This window comes from Notolepis coatsorum (assembly GCF_963971535.1).
Source record: "Notolepis coatsorum genome assembly, chromosome: 5".
In the NCBI taxonomy this organism is placed as follows: Eukaryota; Metazoa; Chordata; class Actinopteri; order Aulopiformes; family Paralepididae; genus Notolepis; species Notolepis coatsorum.
In genome coordinates this window covers 150,910,494-150,930,498 of record NC_140169.1, presented here as the reverse complement: position 1 = coordinate 150,930,498, position 20,005 = coordinate 150,910,494, and the positions used below count along the sequence as shown (strand labels likewise).

Here is a 20,005-nt window from a genome sequence, read left to right as displayed (position 1 = left end):
GCTGGGGATGACAGATAGTAGACCTAGTCTGTTATCTAGTTAGGCCTAACAGTAGACATGATGTTAGATCTCGTGGTGAGCCAACTGACCACTTTTAATATAAGCCATATCTAGTTATAGTTGCCTGGGAGCTCTGAATGCGTATGAATGAAAGTGAAGTTTGACTAAATTTTGTTTTTCTTTCCTTTCTGGGAACTCTAATTTTTAGGATTGAATGTGTTGTATAACTGTGAGATATTGGATGGAAGGAGTTTATGTTGTATCATATCATTTGGTTGGGTGACAAGGCTTAGGCGGTATTTTAATTTGAACATTATTTTCATTTGAATTAATTTCTTTTGAATCTCTTAGAAGTTGACAGCCACTGTTGTGTGTGGATGGGCGATTGGATTTAGATTTTTAGGTTTATTTTCTATTTTTTAATCTGTACTTTTCTGGACTGAATGTGTTTGTATGGAGCCTGTGGAGCTGTCAGGTCACAAGGACATGTTTGAATGGAACAGTTGTGTGATGATGATGAGTGTGAAACGAGTGCATGTGGGTCACCAGGGGTGAAGAGGATGAGTGCATGTGATGTTTGAATGTTTGTTCTTTTTATTTCCTTTAATATTTTCTCGGTATGCATGAAGCGTTTCACAAGTGGTCTGCCACGTGTGTAAAAGGAGGGTGTGTTTGGTTTGTTTTGGTTTTTCTTTCCTTTCGAAAGACCTTTAATTTTGATGTTTGGTGCTTGTTCTTTTTATTGCTTTGCTGTTTTAAGTATGAATGGTGATTTCACATGTGGAGATGCAAAACATGTGGTTGAAGGATGTGTTTATTGAGATATTTTGTTGATTATTTGTCTTTTGTTTTTATTTCTCAACTGCTTTTCATGGTCTGGGTGAGAGGGGAGAGGACTGGTGACAGGAGTGAGATTGTCGGGACAGGATGACAACGGAAGCTAAGTGGTTCCATCACATTTGCATATGGATTATCAATGGCTTCTCTTAAAAATATGTTGACATATTGTGTAAAAGGATTTGCTTTGTGTTTTTTTTCCCTCACAGATTCAGTCGAGGGGGGAATGCGGAACGGCACATGTACAGGAGTCATAAACTGTTGAGTATGAATACATTCCATTAGATTACGACACAGTGGAGTGAACCTGTTCAGTTATTTCCTGTGGGAAATTATTAGATTGTGGAAAGAGGTCGCTTGTGGACGCTAGCCCCTCCTTCATCATAACCCCAAGGACAGAGGCCAGGTTGATTTGTGAAAACAGACACAGGTTTGGGAAGCGTCCAGACTGAGAGAGCCGTCTGTAAATCCGAGGAAGGACAGTCATAGGTCAAAATATGACGGGATCACAGGCCTACTACAATTGCTACGGCTGAGGCTGGCTAGCATAGAGGGGGAAGGGGGAGGCAAGGCCGGTCTGGAGCTGTGCGGAAAAGGTGAGCAAGGGCCTCTGTGGTATGTGAAATTTGGTTGGTGTGGAGTACGGGGGGTAACTGAACAATAGCTACTGATGGTCTCTGTTTGTGCACATGTGATTTGATAGGAGGGCGGATAGATTAACACAATGCAGGGTAGAAGCATACACATAGATAGATTATGGTCAGAGTGAGGAATTGGGTGACATTTTTTTCTCCTTGGGTGTTTGTCCACGTTCCCTGCCCGACTGGAGCTGTGACGACGAGGAGGTAAGGTTGTATGACCATTGCATGGTCATAAGGGGGGTGGATAGATGAGAAGACCAATTGATGGATTATGCAGATGTGATTGTACTGTCTTAGGAAAGAAAAGAATTAACAGGAGAAGAAAAAATGAATGTAAAGTGAAAATATTGTGATAACTAATGTATGTTTTCTCTCAAACCAGATCATGTGAAGGAGTGTGGGAACAAAAACTTTCATATAAATTAAGGAAATTGGGTTTTAAATTTGTGATTTATTATATTTTAATGTGTAATTTGTAGATTAAAAAATTGTTTTATTGTTTTCAACAAACCCAAAAGTTGTTGTTTAAAAGGTGGGCCTCTGCCATGAGGAGCAAAAGCTCATTGAGGATATGTACCAAAGAATAATGAAAAGAAAAACTGAGAAAAAAATAAATTGAGAAAATTTTTGAAAAAATTATGATTTTTGTTATTATGTTGTATGGTTAGTATGTATAGAAAATCAAGTCAAATGTACTGTTTATGACAATATAAATTGCCAAAGTGAGGAATGTGGTGATATTTGACATTGAATTTCATAACTAATATGTGTGAATAATTAGAGAATCCATAATGTAAAAACAGGGCTTAGCCAAAAGTGATTATTGGTGTTAGATAAGACATTCCAAACAAACCCCCGCTCAGGGTAAAACGGGATTAGAGAACAACAGTTGCCGGTCATAAAAGGCCGCAGGGGAAGTCACACCCCACAGGAAACAGTGGCTCACTCTAACTAGCAGAGGAACAGCCGGTCTAGCAGATAACTAGCAGACACATTCAAGGAACTATTAAGTCAGCATACTTTATATAGGAAAATCTGGTATTAAAATATATAACTTATTACATTAACCATATCAATGTAGAAGGTAACTTACAAAGAAGAATACCATTTAGAATGTCACCCGAGTATGAAAGTAATAGTGTTATTACACTCTTGTTATAAATCCTGGTATATTTATCACAGTTATATGATCTGGTAAATAAAGGTTGGTGTGGTCTCCTATATGATGTCTGGTATCAGCCTAGAGGCAATGACTGTACTGGGATGATATGAGAGGTCTATAGGTCATTACACAAACCATATATATGGGAAAATAAAAAATGGTACATGAAGGAATGTTGATGCATTCAGAGGAGACACAGACCCCCTCTCTGTCCAAACATGAGAAGCCACAGCCCAAAGGAGGGGGCCATCGACACCAACCCCCACACGAGGACACGGACCTGTTGGGGCCAGCCCCAACAAGAAGACACCGATGGGGGCCACCGGCGGCCCCCCCTTCTGTTTACTGAAAGAAGACCGGTACTTGTGATTGGTTCAACCGGTTTAAAAATAAGAGAGGTCATTTAAGCCTATAAGTATGAGAGCAGAACAGTTAGTTGGCAGGCCAGCCCACCTACCCGTCCCCAGGGGGGGTCCGGCTGAGCCTCCCACCACACCACCAGAGAAATGTGCCGTTTCATGTGAGTAAAATCAGATCTGATTAGATCTGAATAGAAAAATATGAAAAAAAAAGTTTAAAGTGTAAACAATACAATTAACTCTGAATATAAAAATATGAGAGAAAAAAAAGTGTAAACAAAGGTGCAGATGAGGGTCTGTATGTCTTATCGGTTATATCATACGTTATGATAAATATAAGCAATAAAAGATGTAATGTAAAAATGTTAATAAAAGGCAGGCAGGGTTTATCTGTGAGGTTTTATGTTTTGATTATGAATGTCAGGGTAGTACCTGAGAGCCACCGAGTTCTACTGTGGCCGGGGTGCCGGGGAGGGTCACCGTCAAGGGAGTGCTGCCCATGTTCAGTAACTTCAACTGGCTTTGAGAGGCTGATGGGAAGGTAGGCAATGTTTTCTGAAAAGTGGTACAACATAACATTATTCAGATTAGATTAGATTAAAATGTATGGTTATCATACAGCACAAGTACAGTACAATGAAAAGAAGTTTGGCATCCAACCAGAGTGCAAATGTAACAGTAAAGTGCAATAGTAATATACAATGTACCGGTGATTAAACTGGGTATAACATATATAAATTAGTACTACTGAGTAATAGTGCTGATCAGATGTATGTACAGAGTTGTAGTATTAATATGTACAGTGATACAGGTATAAATACACTATGGTAGTAAGTCATACTGGCCAGCAGCGTACAGTAACTAGTAAGAGTAGGTAAGGGATATGTACAGATATAGATATAGTGTACTGTCTACAGATATTGAGGTCACCCTCATTTTCAATGTCGTCGAGACCTAGACATTTCAATGCATACATTTTTTATTATATAATAATAATAATAATAATAAATAATAATAACCATATCTATATAGCACCTTTCACACATGGACCACAGTCCAAAGTGCCCCACAGCAAATAGTGAAATGAACATAGGCATAAAATCAGCATACAGTCGACAGAATAAAAACAAGTGCAGACATAAGAATAGGTATAAAAGACAATAAAAGTAGTAGAACGTAGAATGTGCAGACATAAGAATAGGCATAAAATAAGTACAATAAGTACAGTGTTGCTCGAAGGCATAATGCACACATCAATCCCCACCACATCCCCATCCGAGGGAAAACACAAACACCACCACGGGACGCCCCATCTCCCCCGGTGACCGCCAGGAAACCGGGCGGTTGATGTGACCAGACAGCGAAATGATGAGCTTTTCTGTTAAAGGAAAACTCCAACATTTTGGGAAATTAGCTTATTTGCCATCTACCCTGGAGTTAGACAAGAAGATACATACCTTTTTCTTCTCTGTGCATGCAGTAGGAGTAGGAAGACGTTGGGAACTAGGATAATGGAGGACCCTACTTCCAGTGACTGACGCTAAGCTAGGCTAACGGTGCGCGTCTTCCTACTCCTACTGCATGCACAGAGAAGAAAAAGGTATGTATCAGGAAAACTCCAAAATTTTGGGAAATTAGCTTATTTAACATCTTCCCTGGAGTTAGACAAGAAGATACATACCTTTTTTGTCTCTGTGCATGCATTAGGCTTAGGGAACAGTCGCTCCGTTAGCGTAGCTTAGCTTCATCACTGGAAGTGGGGCGGAGTTAGAGCCTGACGTTCCCTACAGTGCCCTACAGTCACGAAATACACTCCAAATACAACTCCAAAACGTTTCTGTAAACATGTTGTGACCTGTGTATTTACCACGTGGAGAAATAAAAAATAATTGAATTCGACAATTACGTTTTCTAAGCAAATATACTCAGAACTATTTTTTGCATAACCACTTCGTCTCTGGGCGCAGTCAGTGATTTCTACGTGAAGCCGTGTTTGTTGACATTCTCATTCATTCAAAGGATCCGAACCGATTGAAGTTTATGGATACCATGACTTAAAATCCTCTTACCTTGACGATTAAAAGCCTCCCCAATTTAGAAAACAGTATTCCAATGGCTGATCTTGATAGACTGCTAGCTAACGGAGCTAACCAGCAACCGGACACTCAAGCAGATAACGAGAGCAATGACTTCCTTTCTGGGGGGTTTCAAAATAAAAGAGCGACGTCTATAGCAGCGGAATACGTTTATTTTGTACATTATCTAACGTTAACACGAACCTAAACTAACGTTACAACTAACCTAAAGTTAGTTTAGGTTCGTGTTAACGTTAGATAATGTACAAAATAAACGTATTCTGCTGCTATAGACGTCGCTCTTTTATTTTGAAACCCCCCAGAAAGGAAGTCATTATATTTGCTTTAGTGTCCGGTTAGCTTTAGTGTCCGGTTAGCTCCGTCAAGCTCTATCAAGACCAGCCATTGGAATACTGTTTTCTAAATTGGGGAGGCTTTTAATCGTCAAGGTAAGAGGATTTTAAGTCATGGTATCCATAAACTTCAATCGGTTTGGATCCTTTGAATGAATGAGAATGTCAACAAACACGGCTTCACGTAGAAATCACTGACTGCGCCCAGAGACGAAGTGGTTAGACAAAAAATAGTTCTGAGTATATTTGCTTAGAAAACGTAATTGTCGAATTAAATTATTTTTTATTTCTCCACGTGGTAAATACACAGGTCACAACATGTTTACAGGAACGTTTTGGAGTTGTATTTGGAGTGTATTTCGTGACTGTAGGGCACTGTAGGGAGCGTCAGGCTCTAACTCCGCCCCACTTCCAGTGATGAAGCTAAGCTACGCTAACGGAGCGACTGTTCCCTAAGCCTAATGCATGCACAGAGACAAAAAAGGTATGTATCTTCTTGTCTAACTCCAGCGAAGATGTTAAATAAAACTCTTGTATCTTGTATATTGTAAATAAGCTAATTTCCCAAAATGTTGGAGTTTTCCTTTAACACTCCAACATTTTGGGAACCCTGGAGTTAGACAAGAAGATGCATACCTTTTTCTTCTCTGTGCATGCAGTAGGAGTAGGAAGACATTGGGAACTAGGCTAATGGAGGAACCTACTTCCAGTGACTGACGCTAAGCTAGGCTAACAGTGCGCGTCTTCCTACTCCTACTGCATGCACAGAGAAGAAAAAGGTATGTATTAGGGGTGGACGGTATGGTCTAAAATTTATATCACGGTATAATTTGAAGCATAGACGGTAACGGTATATATCACGGTATCAGTGTTTCCGTTAGAATAATTTTTTTTGCCTGATAGGCAGGCTATATAAATAATGACATCCTCAAGGCATGTAGATTTATAATATTTTAACTTAAAACTAGGCTACTTTTGCGTATACAGTCATTATATTCCAAATAAAATAAGTCCCGAGTCGAGACTCCGTGCTGCTTCCAACGAATCCCAATAGTATGCAACTGCAGAGCCGCAGAGTAGGGGCGCTTTCAGGTCCGGTCACAGGCCCGGCTCAACAGCGCCCCCCACCCAACGGCTGAATTGCCAATGGCTGAATTGGAGTACTGCACTGTGCCGGTACAGATGGGTGGGTTATGGTGGATTCTGCGGCTCTGCAGCTGCATATGCTTCTCGCAAAATCCAACATCCAGCTCGCGTTTATTTTGTACATTATCTAACGTTAACACAAACCTAAACTAACGTTACAACTAACCTAAAGTTAGTTTAGGTTCGTGTTAACGTTAGATAATGTACAAAATAAACGTATTCTGCTGCTATAGACGTCGCTCTTTTATTTTGAAACCCCCCAGAAAGGAAGTCATTATATTTGCTTTAGTGTCCGGTTAGCTTTAGTGTCCGGTTAGCTCCGTTATCTAGCAGTCTATCAAGACCAGCCATTGGAATACTGTTTTCTAAATTGGGGAGGCTTTTAATCGTCAAGGTAAGAGGATTTTAAGTCATGGTATCCATAAACTTCAATCGGTTTGGATCCTTTGAATGAATGAGAATGTCAACAAACACGGCTTCACTTAGAAATCACTGACTGCGCCCAGAGACGAAGTGGTTAGGCAAAAAATAGTTCAGAGTATATTTGCTTAGAAAACGTAATTGTCGAATTAAATTATTTTTTATTTCTCCACGTGGTAAATACACAGGTCACAACATGTTTACAGGAACGTTTTGGAGTTGTATTTGGAGTGTATTTCGTGACTGTAGGGCACTGTAGGGAACGTCAGGCTCTAACTCCGCCCCACTTCCAGTGATGAAGCTAAGCTACGCTAACGGAGCGACTGTTCCCTAAGCCTAATGCATGCACAGAGACAAAAAAGGTATGTATCTTCTTGTCTAACTCCAGGGAAGATGTTAAATAAAACTCTTGTATCTTGTATATTGTAAATAAGCTAATTTCCCAAAATGTTGGAGTTTTCCTCTTTGGCTGCCTAAGGTTAAATTCATGATATACCATAGATTGCCAGCGCTATTTGTCTATGGAGAAAGTCCCCTTCTTTGCAGGGCTATAACTTTTTAAATTCTATTGCTACATTGCCATTATTAGGGCCCATTCAAAGTCCTATATGTATTGTTCATTGTGTAGCAACGTTAAACTTTTTCATTCACATATTCATAGTAAAGTATGGTCTAATGTATAAGTATGTTTTCATCTCTTTCTGCAGCTTTCTCCAGAACGTGATATATAGCCCCAAATGCATTATATTGATGATGAAATACAGTTTGATGGCAATCAGCGCGATATAAAAAATTCCAACTAGACGTACTTCTAGAAGTTACTACACGTCATCTGATGTTGACCGGATGGGCGAGGGGGCGTTTATAATTCCGTGGGCAGCGTTATACCAATCATCTAATGTGGGTCAAATGTTGATAATAGCAGTTAGTATCGAAGACGGTAACGTTACACGCTGAAACTCACCCCAGTCTCCGCGCGCCGTTGGGCGATCATCGTAGAGTAGAAATCTTATCATTATGGGATATATTTTTACCCGGTCCATCTCCAGCTTGTATAATGGTATATACGTCCAAATCATGTTGTTTATCGAGTTATTGCCAATCGATCACCGTGTAGCGTGACGAGCCAGAGTCCCATGACCTATAGCGAGCGCCCGGAAGTACTACGGACGTCTAGCACAACCTCTATGCCACATCCTGTTTGGCGATTGCGCCGATCGGCCACCAGATGGCGCTCCTGAACCGCCAGAGAGCTCAGTGGGTCCTGCTGGTGGATCTCAGGCCAGCGGAGGGGACATATGAATCCGATCGCAGATTTTTGAAATATTGATATAAGGACGACGTAACGTGTCCTCCGGCAACTTTAGCATGGCCAGCAAAGACGTCTAAAGACGGTTCCCGGCAGCCAAAGTGTTAACACTCCAACATTTTGGGAACCCTGGAGTTAGACAAGAAGATGCATACCTTTTTCTTCTCTGTGCATGCAGTAGGAGTAGGAAGACATTGGGAACTAGGCTAATGGAGGAACCTACTTCCAGTGACTGACGCTAAGCTAGGCTAACAGTGCACGTCTTCCTACTCCTACTGCATGCACAGAGAAGAAAAAGGTATGTATTAGGGGTGGACGGTATGGTCTAAAATGTATATCACGGTATAATTTGAAGCATAGACGGTAACGGTATATATCACGGTATCAGTGTTTCCGTTAGAATAATTTTTTTTGCCTGATAGGCAGGCTATATAAATAATGACATCCTCAAGGCATGTAGATTTATAATATTTTAACTTAAAACTAGGCTACTTTTGCGTATACAGTCATTATATTCCAAATAAAATAAGTCCTGAGTCGAATCCCAATAGTATGCAACTGCAGAGCCGCAGAGTAGGGGCGCTTTCAGGTCCGGTCACAGGCCCGGCTCAACAGCGCCCCCCACCCAACGGCTGAATTGCCAATGGCTGAATTGGAGTACTGCACTGTGCCGGTACAGATGGGTGGGTTATGGTGGATTCTGCGGCTCTGCAGCTGCATATGCTTCTCGCAAAATCCAACATCCAGCTTGCGCTGCCCAGCCTTCAGAACACTACACATCATAATGTTCACAGCAAACTGTAGTTGATCACCAGGTATGTTTTATTAACGTAGAATAATTCATATAAGAAAAACGATAGGGAAATCTCTTACCTTTCTCCACTGGTTAAAAATGCCAGGAACTGAAATTGAAACTTGCTGTGCGCCGCGGTGATATGTGTTTATTATGAAATGACAATTGCGTGTTGACACGCCCACTGCGCAAAGCCTCCTAAATAACTTTTTCCAGTTTGCACATATCTATTATCTATGACTAATTCTATCTATTTTTAGGGGCAAATGCGAGTGAAATAGTCGCGCTGTGGTTACATGACGTCATTGCTATTTTAGAGCTGCTCTACCGGTTACAAGGTATAGTCAAAATCCATACCGTAGAGCAAATTCATACCGTTTATACCGTATACCGTTTATACCGTCCACCCCTAGTATGTATCTTCTTGTCTAACTCCAGGGTAGATGGCAAATAAGCTAATTTCCCAAAATGTTGGAGTTTTCCTTTAATACTCACATCGATCTGGAGCTGAACCACAGCGGCAGCGACGAAGGCCATCGCTGCAAAAAACATCCCCACTGTCATCCTCTTCAGAGGCCTGTTGGAGCAAGAAAAACATCCCCACTGTCATCCTCTTCAGAGGCCTGTTGGAGCAAGAAAAACATCCCTACTGTCATCCTCTTCAGAGGCCTGTTGGAGCAAGAAAAACACCCCCACTGTCATCCTCTTCAGAGGCCTGTTGGAGCAAGATCCCACTCATATTTCTGGCTCCATTGAGCTTTGCAAAGCGCAACACGCTTAGCTACAGTATAGCGCGGCAATAAGGAGCTTTTCTACGGTGCCTTAAATACCTTTATAACACTCTGTATGATAGCGTGTACAATAGTGCTGTATATACCGTATATATATACATTTTATATATTTAGATTTACTGCATATATATGGTGCATCTCAATAAATTTGAATATCGTGGAAAAGTAATTTTATTTCAGTAATTCAATTCAAAAAGCGAAACTCTCATAGATTATAGATTCATTACACACAAAGTGAAATATTTCAAGACTTTATTTGTTTTAATTTAGATGATTATTATGGTGTACAGCTCATGAAAGCGACAAAATGCTGTATCTCAGTTTTTTAATAAGACTAATAAAAGAACGTTTTTAATATAGAAATGTCGGCCTTCTGTTCATGCATGTTCACTCAGTATTTGGTTGGGGCTTCTTTTGCACAAATTACTGCATCAATACACCAAAATATATTGACTTTTCCACGATATTCTAATTTATTGAGCTGCACCCGTATATCCATATCTGTCTGAATATAGGTGCATATAATCCTTCTATATGTAGCAGTCTGAAAATATTGTATATTATTCAGGACTGCTGACTGGTGTTTTATATTCCCTTTGTACACAAAGACATCATTGATATTCCCACAAGCAATGATATGAGTTTCTCTTCCTTCTATCGACTGAAGTATGCACTATACACAGTATTGCTGGACCATGATCAACATCCTTCCCTGTGTGACTAGTAGGCGGGACCAGCAGGGGGCGGTGTCTGACAGAGAGTGTTGGACAGAGATGGAACGTGATAATAGAGGGGCGGAAGACGGAAAGAGAACCTCTTCGGCAGTGAACTTGAACAACAAACAGTCGCAACGAACGGGGGCTCTGGAGAGCCCTGTTGCTGAAGTTATGCCAGAGGGCCCCGTGAGATAGCAACGGGTGATAGGAAGTACTGGCTAGTGGACACGATATCCTAGCAGTACCAGCGATAGTGTGTGAACAATTAGTGCAGAGCCAGGCACTAACAATCGGGTTATAATAGTTACTGTGTGCGGTATAAGTAACGTGCGGCTAACCAAGTATCAAAGTCCTTAACAATCGAGTTATAGTAGCTACTGTGTGCGGTATAGAGTACGAGCCCCGAGGCGAGCGTGGGCCAACAACCGTTCTGCTCCGGCTGACTTCAACCAGATCTGCACCCGGCTGCCTGCAATCAGTCTGCTCCGGCTGACTTCAATCAGACCTGCACCCGGCTGCCTACAGCTTACGGGAGTTTGTCCCGTCCAGCAGGGGTCGTCATCGCTCAGCACACGCTCTCAGCCAGCGCTGCCTCTCTGCCCAGCTCCGCCTGCTAACAACCTCACCGAGAGCGTTCGGCGCCATCTTGCCTGCCGGACAACAGTGGCGTGGCGAGGCGGCCATTTCGGATGAGTACAAATGAGCATTGATGCTCCCGAGTTATTATACAGTACACAGTGTGGTGCAGCCTGCGGGCGAAAGTAACGTTGCTACTACCATTCCATAGGGGTACCCCAAACAATATATGCCGGCATTAAGATAGGACTTTACTGGTATTTTGTGGGCCCACTCTTTTGTTTTCGTTCCTTTCCTTTGAGCGTGATAATATGTGTGTTTCCTAATATATCCCATTCAGTGAACCCTTCTATTTCCTCCCCTATGTTCCCCCTTCCTTCCCCATATTACCGACCTGGAGCAGTATATGTAAACCCTTAAGGAAGGTGGATACTGTGTTTAGCCCAGACGTGGGCAGCACTTAGTCTGTGTACAGTGGACAGCACTTAGTCCGGGTACCGTGAGAGCACTTGGTGCCTAGGTGTAATTATATAATTACCAGACTGTAAGCATTGTGTGATGATACCCATGGTGCAATAATCACCAGACGTAGCAATGTTGTAACTAGGCCCCTGATATAATAACACTCAGACTGAACGGGAGCACGGTGTGTGTGTCTTTTATTGAGTCTAATTCTAACCCTTTGATGCGGATAATATATCCATTATTAACCCCTTCCTATTCAACCTTCCCTTTTCCATTGTAAGGTTTCTGGTGTTAATGAGGGAGGGTACTGCTTGCGGGGGGAACCAAGTTATTTATTTACCATTCGGTCATTAGGTGTGGGGGGGTGCTAGGGGACAATTGGGGAGAGTGAGGGCGTGTTGGGGAGTACTGCTGACTGCCCAAGAGAGAGGGAGGAAGACCGAAGTACCGGACTAGGTTTGTAAATCCTGGGCCTCATACACCCCACTGCCAGCCTCCAGTTGACGCTCCTGACCCCAAAGCCGGAGGTGCAGCTAGCCCGAGTTCTACTGTGTCTCGCTACCTAGTGACCGTGCACCCCAGTTCCCACGAAGCAGGGATAATCCACCCTGCTACATATATGCCTACTTATACACAGAGGTCAGACTCGACGTGGTGATCTTCCCCTGGGCGACTGGCTTACGAGTACTTACGAGAAGTTGAGGCCACACTTCTTGATGAGAGGGTAAACGGCGCTGTCCATGATGGGAACCAGGGTCAGGATCAGGATGGGGTTCACCGTCTGTCACAAAAACGAGACTCCAGCGCTATTTAAATATCTCGCACATCTTTGATTTGGATTTGATCTTCATTCATCTCGAACACAACAAACGTACCAATCACAGTCGAGACAAAATGTAAAATAAATTAGTCCGTCTTCGTCCGTGAACAAGGATGAGTTGGAGAAATAGAATATTTATATATTAGAATAGAATAGAATAGAAATACTTTAATCATCCCGAGGGAAATTTGACACCACAAATCGCTCACATTAAACATTTAGACATTTAGACAGAACAAAGTCACGAATAAGAACAACAAAACAAATTGCCTAAGAATAGAATAAAATATACAGTAAAATATACAGAAGTCTACAGAAGTCTACAGTAAGTGTAATATTGAACAGTGTTGTTTTAAAAGTAAAAGTCCAGGAAGATGGTAACTGTCACCCTGTGCTCAGTGATGCAGTGAGGCTCAGTGATGCATCATAAAGTCTGATGGCTGTCGGAATGAAGCACTTCCTGTGCCGTTCAGTGCTACATTTAGGGAGTGTTAGCCTAGCACTGAACATGCAACAAAAGGGGCAGCCTCTTTCTTACAATATCATAACAACATTTAAAATGAAACTCTCGTACTAAGAGAGAGAGAGAAAATAAGAATACATAAAATAAGGTTAGAAAACAAGGCAAGCATTATTTTTTGTTTTGAAGAAATCAAAGCATTCCCTGAGAGCAACGTATTTGTCTACCAACTGTGCAATGTTATCGCTCTGTTTCGTCCGTTCCACAAAGCTGCCCCACAAACTGTGCACGTACATGCTTTTTTTTACGAGCGGTGCAGACAGTAGGATTATTTTAAGTTAAGTTTCCGCTTAAATCATAACTTCCCTCTCTGTACTTTTGTACCTCTTTGGGTGCTTTGTTAGCGGGGCGGCACATTGCGGTGTTTCAACACAGCTTCTGTGAGAGTGTACCAGTGGTGTAGCGCTCGAGTCAGAGTCCTGGACTGGTTTTCAGGACTCGTGACTCGGACTTGGACTTGAGCACTGATGACTCGGACTTGGACTTGGTGTTATGGTTTGTATAGCGACCCCAATTGCACAACACAGACAGGTAATCAGAATTAGCCAAAACAAGGGCATGATTTATTATATACAAAAAAGCGGCACTCAGCCTTTAAGGGGGAAAAAACACCAAAGTCCATGAACACAAAAAACGCGGCACTGTGCCTTTAAGGAGCGAACAGGCAGGAATCCTCTAGAACAGGCAAAAAGTATACAGGAATCTTCTTCCCTCCGACCAGAATGCTGCCGACGGGCAACGCAGCAACCAGGGGGTCCAAGGGGAATGGGGTGAGAACACTGGCATCCTCCCGTGGAGTAATAGAGAGCGATGGCGAGCCTCACCCCAGGAACGGGTCCATGTAGAGGGAGTTGGGAAGTAGCCGGCAGGACATCTGGAGTGGGAACACTGGGATCCTCCCGTGGAGTAATAGAGAGCGAAGACGGTGTCCCACTCCAGGAAACGGCGACAGGTGGCAATGTACAGGGGTGGCACGACGTCTCACGCCGGAGACGCGGCAGTAGATGGTAGTAACAAGAACGACCCGACAAGGAGTGAAGGGGAGTCTGCAATACTAGTACTCTCCAGAGCTGATTGCAAACTCCTCTCAGGTACGTGAAGCAGAAAAATGGCACGCCCCCTCGTTGGGCTGCATGCAGAATTTCTCCAGCCCTCACACTTGGACTCGAGCATTGACTGCATTCGGACTCGGAAGGTGCAGACGAGGACTCTGACGTGATCATTGATAAATACAGTTGTTGTTTTTTAGTTTTTTTTCCCCTAATCATTTGGCATAATATATTGATGGGCTAGTGCATTTGTTTGGGTATTGTGTCACAAAGTAAATAAACTCCCTTTGAAACGGTGACCTCTGTGTCATTTATGTTTAATGTAGAACCTTTTCTTATTTATACGTTAGCTCTTTGACTGTCAGAGTGGAGTGTACAGTAGGCAGACACTAGACCAACACTGGAGTGTACAGTAGGCTGACACTAGACTACAGGAGTGTACAGTAGGCTGACACTAGACTACAGGAGTGTACAGTAGGCTGACACTAGACTACAGGAGTGTACAGTAGGCTGACACTAGACTACAGGAGTGTACAGTAGGCTGACACTAGACCAGGCAGAGCACCACTGCATCCTCCCGACTCACCTGCATCTGGTCGGGCTGTAGAACCAGGAATCCCTGGAAGGAGAGCGATGTGATTAGGACTCAGTCTGAACACATGGTTTTAATAATACAGGTAATACAGGTTTTATTATTTTACAAAGAGGTTTACTGAAAACATACAAAGTTCCCATCCATGGTAGTTGCCTGGAAAGTCCACCTGGACCCCTGTAGAGGAAATGACACATTGATCAGTTCTCACCGGTGACATCACAAGTCTATACCACCACAATAAACACAATTCAACATATTGATTTGTGTCATATGCACAGTTCAACAGACGGAACATGTTTAATGCTAAATGAAGTGTCGAGAAAAAGTTCAGTTCACAGTGTAGTGGCAGAAGGATTTAAAGTGCATTGTTGCAAATAATGGTGACGTCACAGCAGGAGACAGAGTCTGTGTAGCGTTCACCGTTCAACCAGTCAGTGGTGTGGGGGGAGGGGCTTGTCGAGGGGGAGGGTCTTGTTGAGGGGAGGGGCTTGTTGAGAGGGAGGGGCTTGTTGAGGGGAGAGGCTTGTTGAGGGGGAGGGGCTTGTTGAGGGGGAGGGGCTTGTTGAGGTGTCTGTGTAGCATTCACAGTTCAACCAGTCAGTGATGTGGGGGGAGGGGCTTGTTGAGGGGCTTGTTTAGGTGTCTGTGTAGCGTTCACAGTTCAACCAGTCAGTGCTGTGGGTGAGGGGATTGTTGAGGGGGAGGGGCTTGTTGAGGGGGAGGGGCTTGTTTAGGTGTCTGTGTAGCGTTCACAGTTCAACCAGTCAGTGCTGAGGGGGAGGGGCTTGTTGAGGGGGCGGGGCTTGTTGAGGGAGCTGTGGGTAGACACTGTTTGTCAGTTTAGTCTCTCGCTGGTGTTGCATTGATGAACATCATTCAGCAGAGTTAGTGTAACTTACCTTTTGGTCGAACAGAGTCCAGAACATCGGGAGAGGGATGTAGAGGAAGAGAACCTTCAGCACCATCTTGATCTGAGCGATGAGGAGTTTCTGAGAGAGAGAGAGAGAGAGAGAGAGAGAGAGAGAGAGAGAGAGAGAGAGAGAGAGAGAGAGAGAGAGAGAGAGAGAGAGAGAGAGAGAGAGAGAGAGAGAGAGGGAGGGAGGGAGAGAGAGAGAGATCCGCTATCAGCTCTATCTTTAATCTTTCAAAATGTTCAGTTGCGGCGGCTACGTGGTGCAGTGGGCAAGGCGCTCACCACGAATGCTGGAGACGCTGGGTTCGCCTGTTCGAGCCCAGCGCTCCACATTGCTTTCAGTTTAGCTGGTCGTCCGTACTAATACACATTGGCAGTATTAGGGGGTGGGAAACTGATGGGTGGGGATCGGGCGTTGTGGACAGCGACTCCTACAGGTCGGTTGGTGCGCCTGCGCAGTAGAATCAGGAAGCGATGGGGGCGGCGCCCCTCCAAAGCGCAGACACCTGACGCTGAAAGATCGCGCCGTGCAGGTGAAAAGATGCGACTGCTGTTACCTCGAGTATCGGAGGGGACTCGTGCTATGTATGACTTCGTCCACATTGCAGCCGGCTTGTGGGAGGCATGAAACAGCGTTCGAGACAGGGGAGGGTTGAATTGGACGATACGAAATTAGGATGGGAGAGAAATAGAAAAAATGGGAGAAAAAGTGGATAAAAAAAAAAGTTCAGTTGCTATCGCTATCAGCTCTATCTTTAATCTTTCAAAATGTTCAGTTGCTATCGCCATCAGCTCTATCTTTAATTTTTCAAAATGTTCAGTTGCTATCGCATGCACTCATCTGTGTTTCACTACACACATGAGTGCATGCTTACCAACTGTTAGTCTGCAACACTACTATCACCGACATCTAAGAAGGGAGATCCCCCCTTGAATGGCCCTTCTAAGGTTTCTCTCCTCCACATTGCCTGTGGTGCATTTCTTCCTATTGCTAGGTTTTAGTGAGTTTTTCCTTACCTTCTCGTGGGGTATGTCTGGGAGTGTTGCATTTATTTATTTTGCATTTATTTAAAAAAAAATTGGAATTATGGTGTTCTTGTTTTGTTCTTGACTTATTGTGATGTTTCTTCTTGACTTGTTTAAAGAAGACGTGTCCGGCCCATGGGGACATTAACGTGTGTTGTCGGGCCTTACAGATACATTTGATTTTGATTTTAGAGAGAGAGAGAGAGATAATGAAGAGCTGCCTCTGTATCTAAAGGGATACTTGGAAATGTAATTGGTTTTTTCACTACCACACTACAAAGGGTTAACGCGTTCACTACCACACTACAAAGGGTTAACGCTTTCACTGCCACACTACAAAGGGTTAACGCTTTCACTACCACACTACAAAGGGTTAACGCTTTCACTGCCACACTACAGAAGGTAACCCTTTCACTACCACACTACAAAGGGTTAACGCTTTCACTACCACACTACAAAGGGTTAATGCTTTCACTACCACACTACAAAGGGTTAACGCTTTCACTACCACACTACAAAGGGTTAACCCTTTCACAACCACACTACAAAGGGTTAACGCTTTCACTACCACACTACAAAGGGGTTAACGCTTTTACTACCACACTACAAAAGGTTAACACGTTCACTACCACACTACAAAGGGTTAACGTTTTCTCTACCACACTACAGACAGTTAACCCCTTTGCTACCACACTACAGACGGTTAACACGTTCACTACCACACTACAGACGGTTAACACGTTCACTACCACACTACAGACGGTTAACATGTTCACTACCACACTACAGACGGGTTAACACGTTCACTACCACACTACAGACGGTTAACACGTTCACTACCACACTACAGACGGTTAACACGTTCACTACCACACTACAGACGGTTAACATGTTCACTACCACACTACAGACGGGTTAACACGTTCACTACCACACTACAGACGGTTAACACGTTCACTACCACACTACAGGCGGTTAACACGTTCACTACCACACTACAGACGGTTAACACTTTCACTACCACACTACAGAGGGTTAACCCTTTCACTACCACACTACAGAGGGTTAACCCTTTCACTACCACACTACAGAGGGTTAACCCTTTCACTACCACACTACAGACGGTTAACACGTTCACTACCACACTACAGACGGTTAACACTTTCACTACCACACTACAGACGGTTAACACTTTCACTACCACACTACAGAAGGTTAACACTTTCACTACCACACTACATAAGGTTAACCCTTTCACTACCACACTACAGAAGGTTAACCCTTTCACTACCACACTACAGAAGGTTAACCCTTTCACTAACACACTACAGAAGGTTAACACTAACCTAAAGGTTAACCGTCTGTAGTGTGGTAGTGAAAGGGTTAACCTTCTATACTGTGGTCGCCAAAGGGTTAAACCACGGGGCGTTACTAGCGATAACCTTGCAGCTAGCCGTGTCCTCCGGCTTCCATGAGGAACGCTAACAATGAGCCATTCAAGATGAACTGAAGTACAAACATGGAAACCTTTTCCCACAACGTGACACGTATTCGGTAGAAAAAAATTTCAACTAAAATAAGAAAATGTTCAACGTGTCACTTTAAGATTGACCGCTTTAGTAAATTGAGAGAATGAATAATAGCCCCATATAGCGGCCTAGCAGTAGAAAACGTAATTATTAGCGGTGAATCAATCACATAAAAAATGCTATTGTGACTCTATAAGTGCCGAGAGTGTCAAGTGCTAACGGTCAAGCACACAGATGGTGCATTTTATATAGTGCTTTTATCCAAAGAGCTTCGTCATTTATGCCTCACATTCATCCATTCATTCACAGACTGACGGCAGAGGTAACCACCGTGCAAGGTGCCGACCTGCTCATCAGGAGCAGTTAGGGGGGTTAAGTGCCTTGCTCAAGGTGCCGACCTGCTCATCGGGAGCAGTTAGGGGGTTAAGTGCCTTGCTCAAGGTGCCAACCTGCTCATCGGGAACAGTTAGGGGGGTTAAGTGCCTTGCTCAAGGTGCCAACCTGCTCATCGGGAGCAGTTCGGGGGTTAAGTGCCTTGCTCAAGGTGCCGACCTGCTCATCGGGAGCAGTTAGGGGGTTAAGTGCCTTGCTCAAGGTGCCGACCTGCTCATCAGGAGCAGTTAGGGGGGTTAAGTGCCTTGCTCAAGGTGCCGACCTGCTCATCGGGAGCAGTTAGGGGGTTAAGTGCCTTGCTCAAGGTGCCGACCTGCTCATCGGGAGCAGTTAGGGGGTTAAGTGCCTTGCTCAAGCTGCCGACCTGCTCATCGGGAGCAGTTAGGGGGGTTAAGTGCCTTGCTCAAGGACAGTACGACACGCTGCCTGGGAGGAGCCTTCTGATTACCAGACGACCGCTCTACCTCCTGAGCCACGGTCTGATTCTATGGCAGTAATAAAAAAAGAGTACATTTTTTTTTCAACCTTTATTTAAAATCGGAAGCATCTGAGGTTTCCCTCATTTACAGAAACGACGATTTTACAGTACATAATAAAAACAATATTCACAGAAATTTTAACACCAGAGTAAAACATTTAAAACGTTTCAAAATAATTAAAAAATATCAACTAAAACAGTTACAGGTAGTCACACAATGGTCTGAAATCATACGTTTAAACATTCCAAGGGAAGGGAGAACCTCCCATTTCAGAGAGAGTTGAAGGACATTCCATGAGTCAGAGGCATCAAAGGAAAAGGCTGACTTCCCTAGCTCAGAACAAACTTGAGGAACCCTAAGAACCATCCAGTCATTCGATCGAGTTGAATAGGTTCCAATATTCCAATCTAACAGTGAGGAGATATAAACAGGTTGCTTACCAATAAATAAAAGAATGATTGTTAAAGCCTCACGTCATATTTCTCTTCCGCCCAGTCCATCCAGTGCTGCCGGCTGGCGTGCTGCTGACCCCGGTGCCTGAAGCGGTTCTTAACAGCAAACTGCGCGGGAAAAGAGACAAATGTGTTTGGAGAAACACTTAAAGAAACACCTAAACATTTTGGGGAAATTAGCTTTTACCGTCTTCTCCAGAGAAAGAGACAAGAAGATAGATACCAGTCTCCTCTCTGTGCGTTCAGTAGAAAGCTATCTGGCTGCACGTTAGCCTAGCTTAGCACAATGAATGGAAGCGGACAGTGCCGGTTAGCCTTCGGGAGAGGTGTTAGTTGGACAATGCCTCTAGGCTAACCGGCACTGTCCGCTTCCATTCATTGTGCTAAGCTAGGCTAACGTGTAGCTTTCTACTGAACGCACAGAGAGGAAACTGGTATCCATCTTCTAGTCGCTCTCCGGAGAAGACGGTAAGCTAATTTCCCCAAATGTTGGCGTGTTCCTTTATTATGATGACAGCTGGGGAACAAGACTCACACAGATGTTGTGAAACATACGATGATAAGTGTAATGTGACCCAGAGTGTAA

At 43.5% G+C, this 20,005-nt stretch overlaps 1 protein-coding gene across 1 annotated transcript in view; it reads right to left on the bottom strand.

Moving 5' to 3' along the window:
- LOC311228426 (solute carrier family 15 member 1-like) overlaps positions 1 to 20,005 on the bottom strand; it is a gene marked incomplete at both ends in the record, with an annotated part of 172,677 nt that overhangs the window by 71,868 nt on the left and 80,804 nt on the right. Inside the window, 7 exons of the mRNA XM_084314333.1 lie at positions 3,432 to 3,554; positions 9,591 to 9,672; positions 12,336 to 12,424; positions 14,619 to 14,651; positions 14,757 to 14,801; positions 15,527 to 15,616; positions 19,441 to 19,527. Coding sequence (XP_084170459.1) covers positions 3,432 to 3,554; positions 9,591 to 9,672; positions 12,336 to 12,424; positions 14,619 to 14,651; positions 14,757 to 14,801; positions 15,527 to 15,616; positions 19,441 to 19,527 — 549 coding nt within the window. The remainder of the gene's footprint in view (positions 1 to 3,431; positions 3,555 to 9,590; positions 9,673 to 12,335; positions 12,425 to 14,618; positions 14,652 to 14,756; positions 14,802 to 15,526; positions 15,617 to 19,440; positions 19,528 to 20,005) is intronic.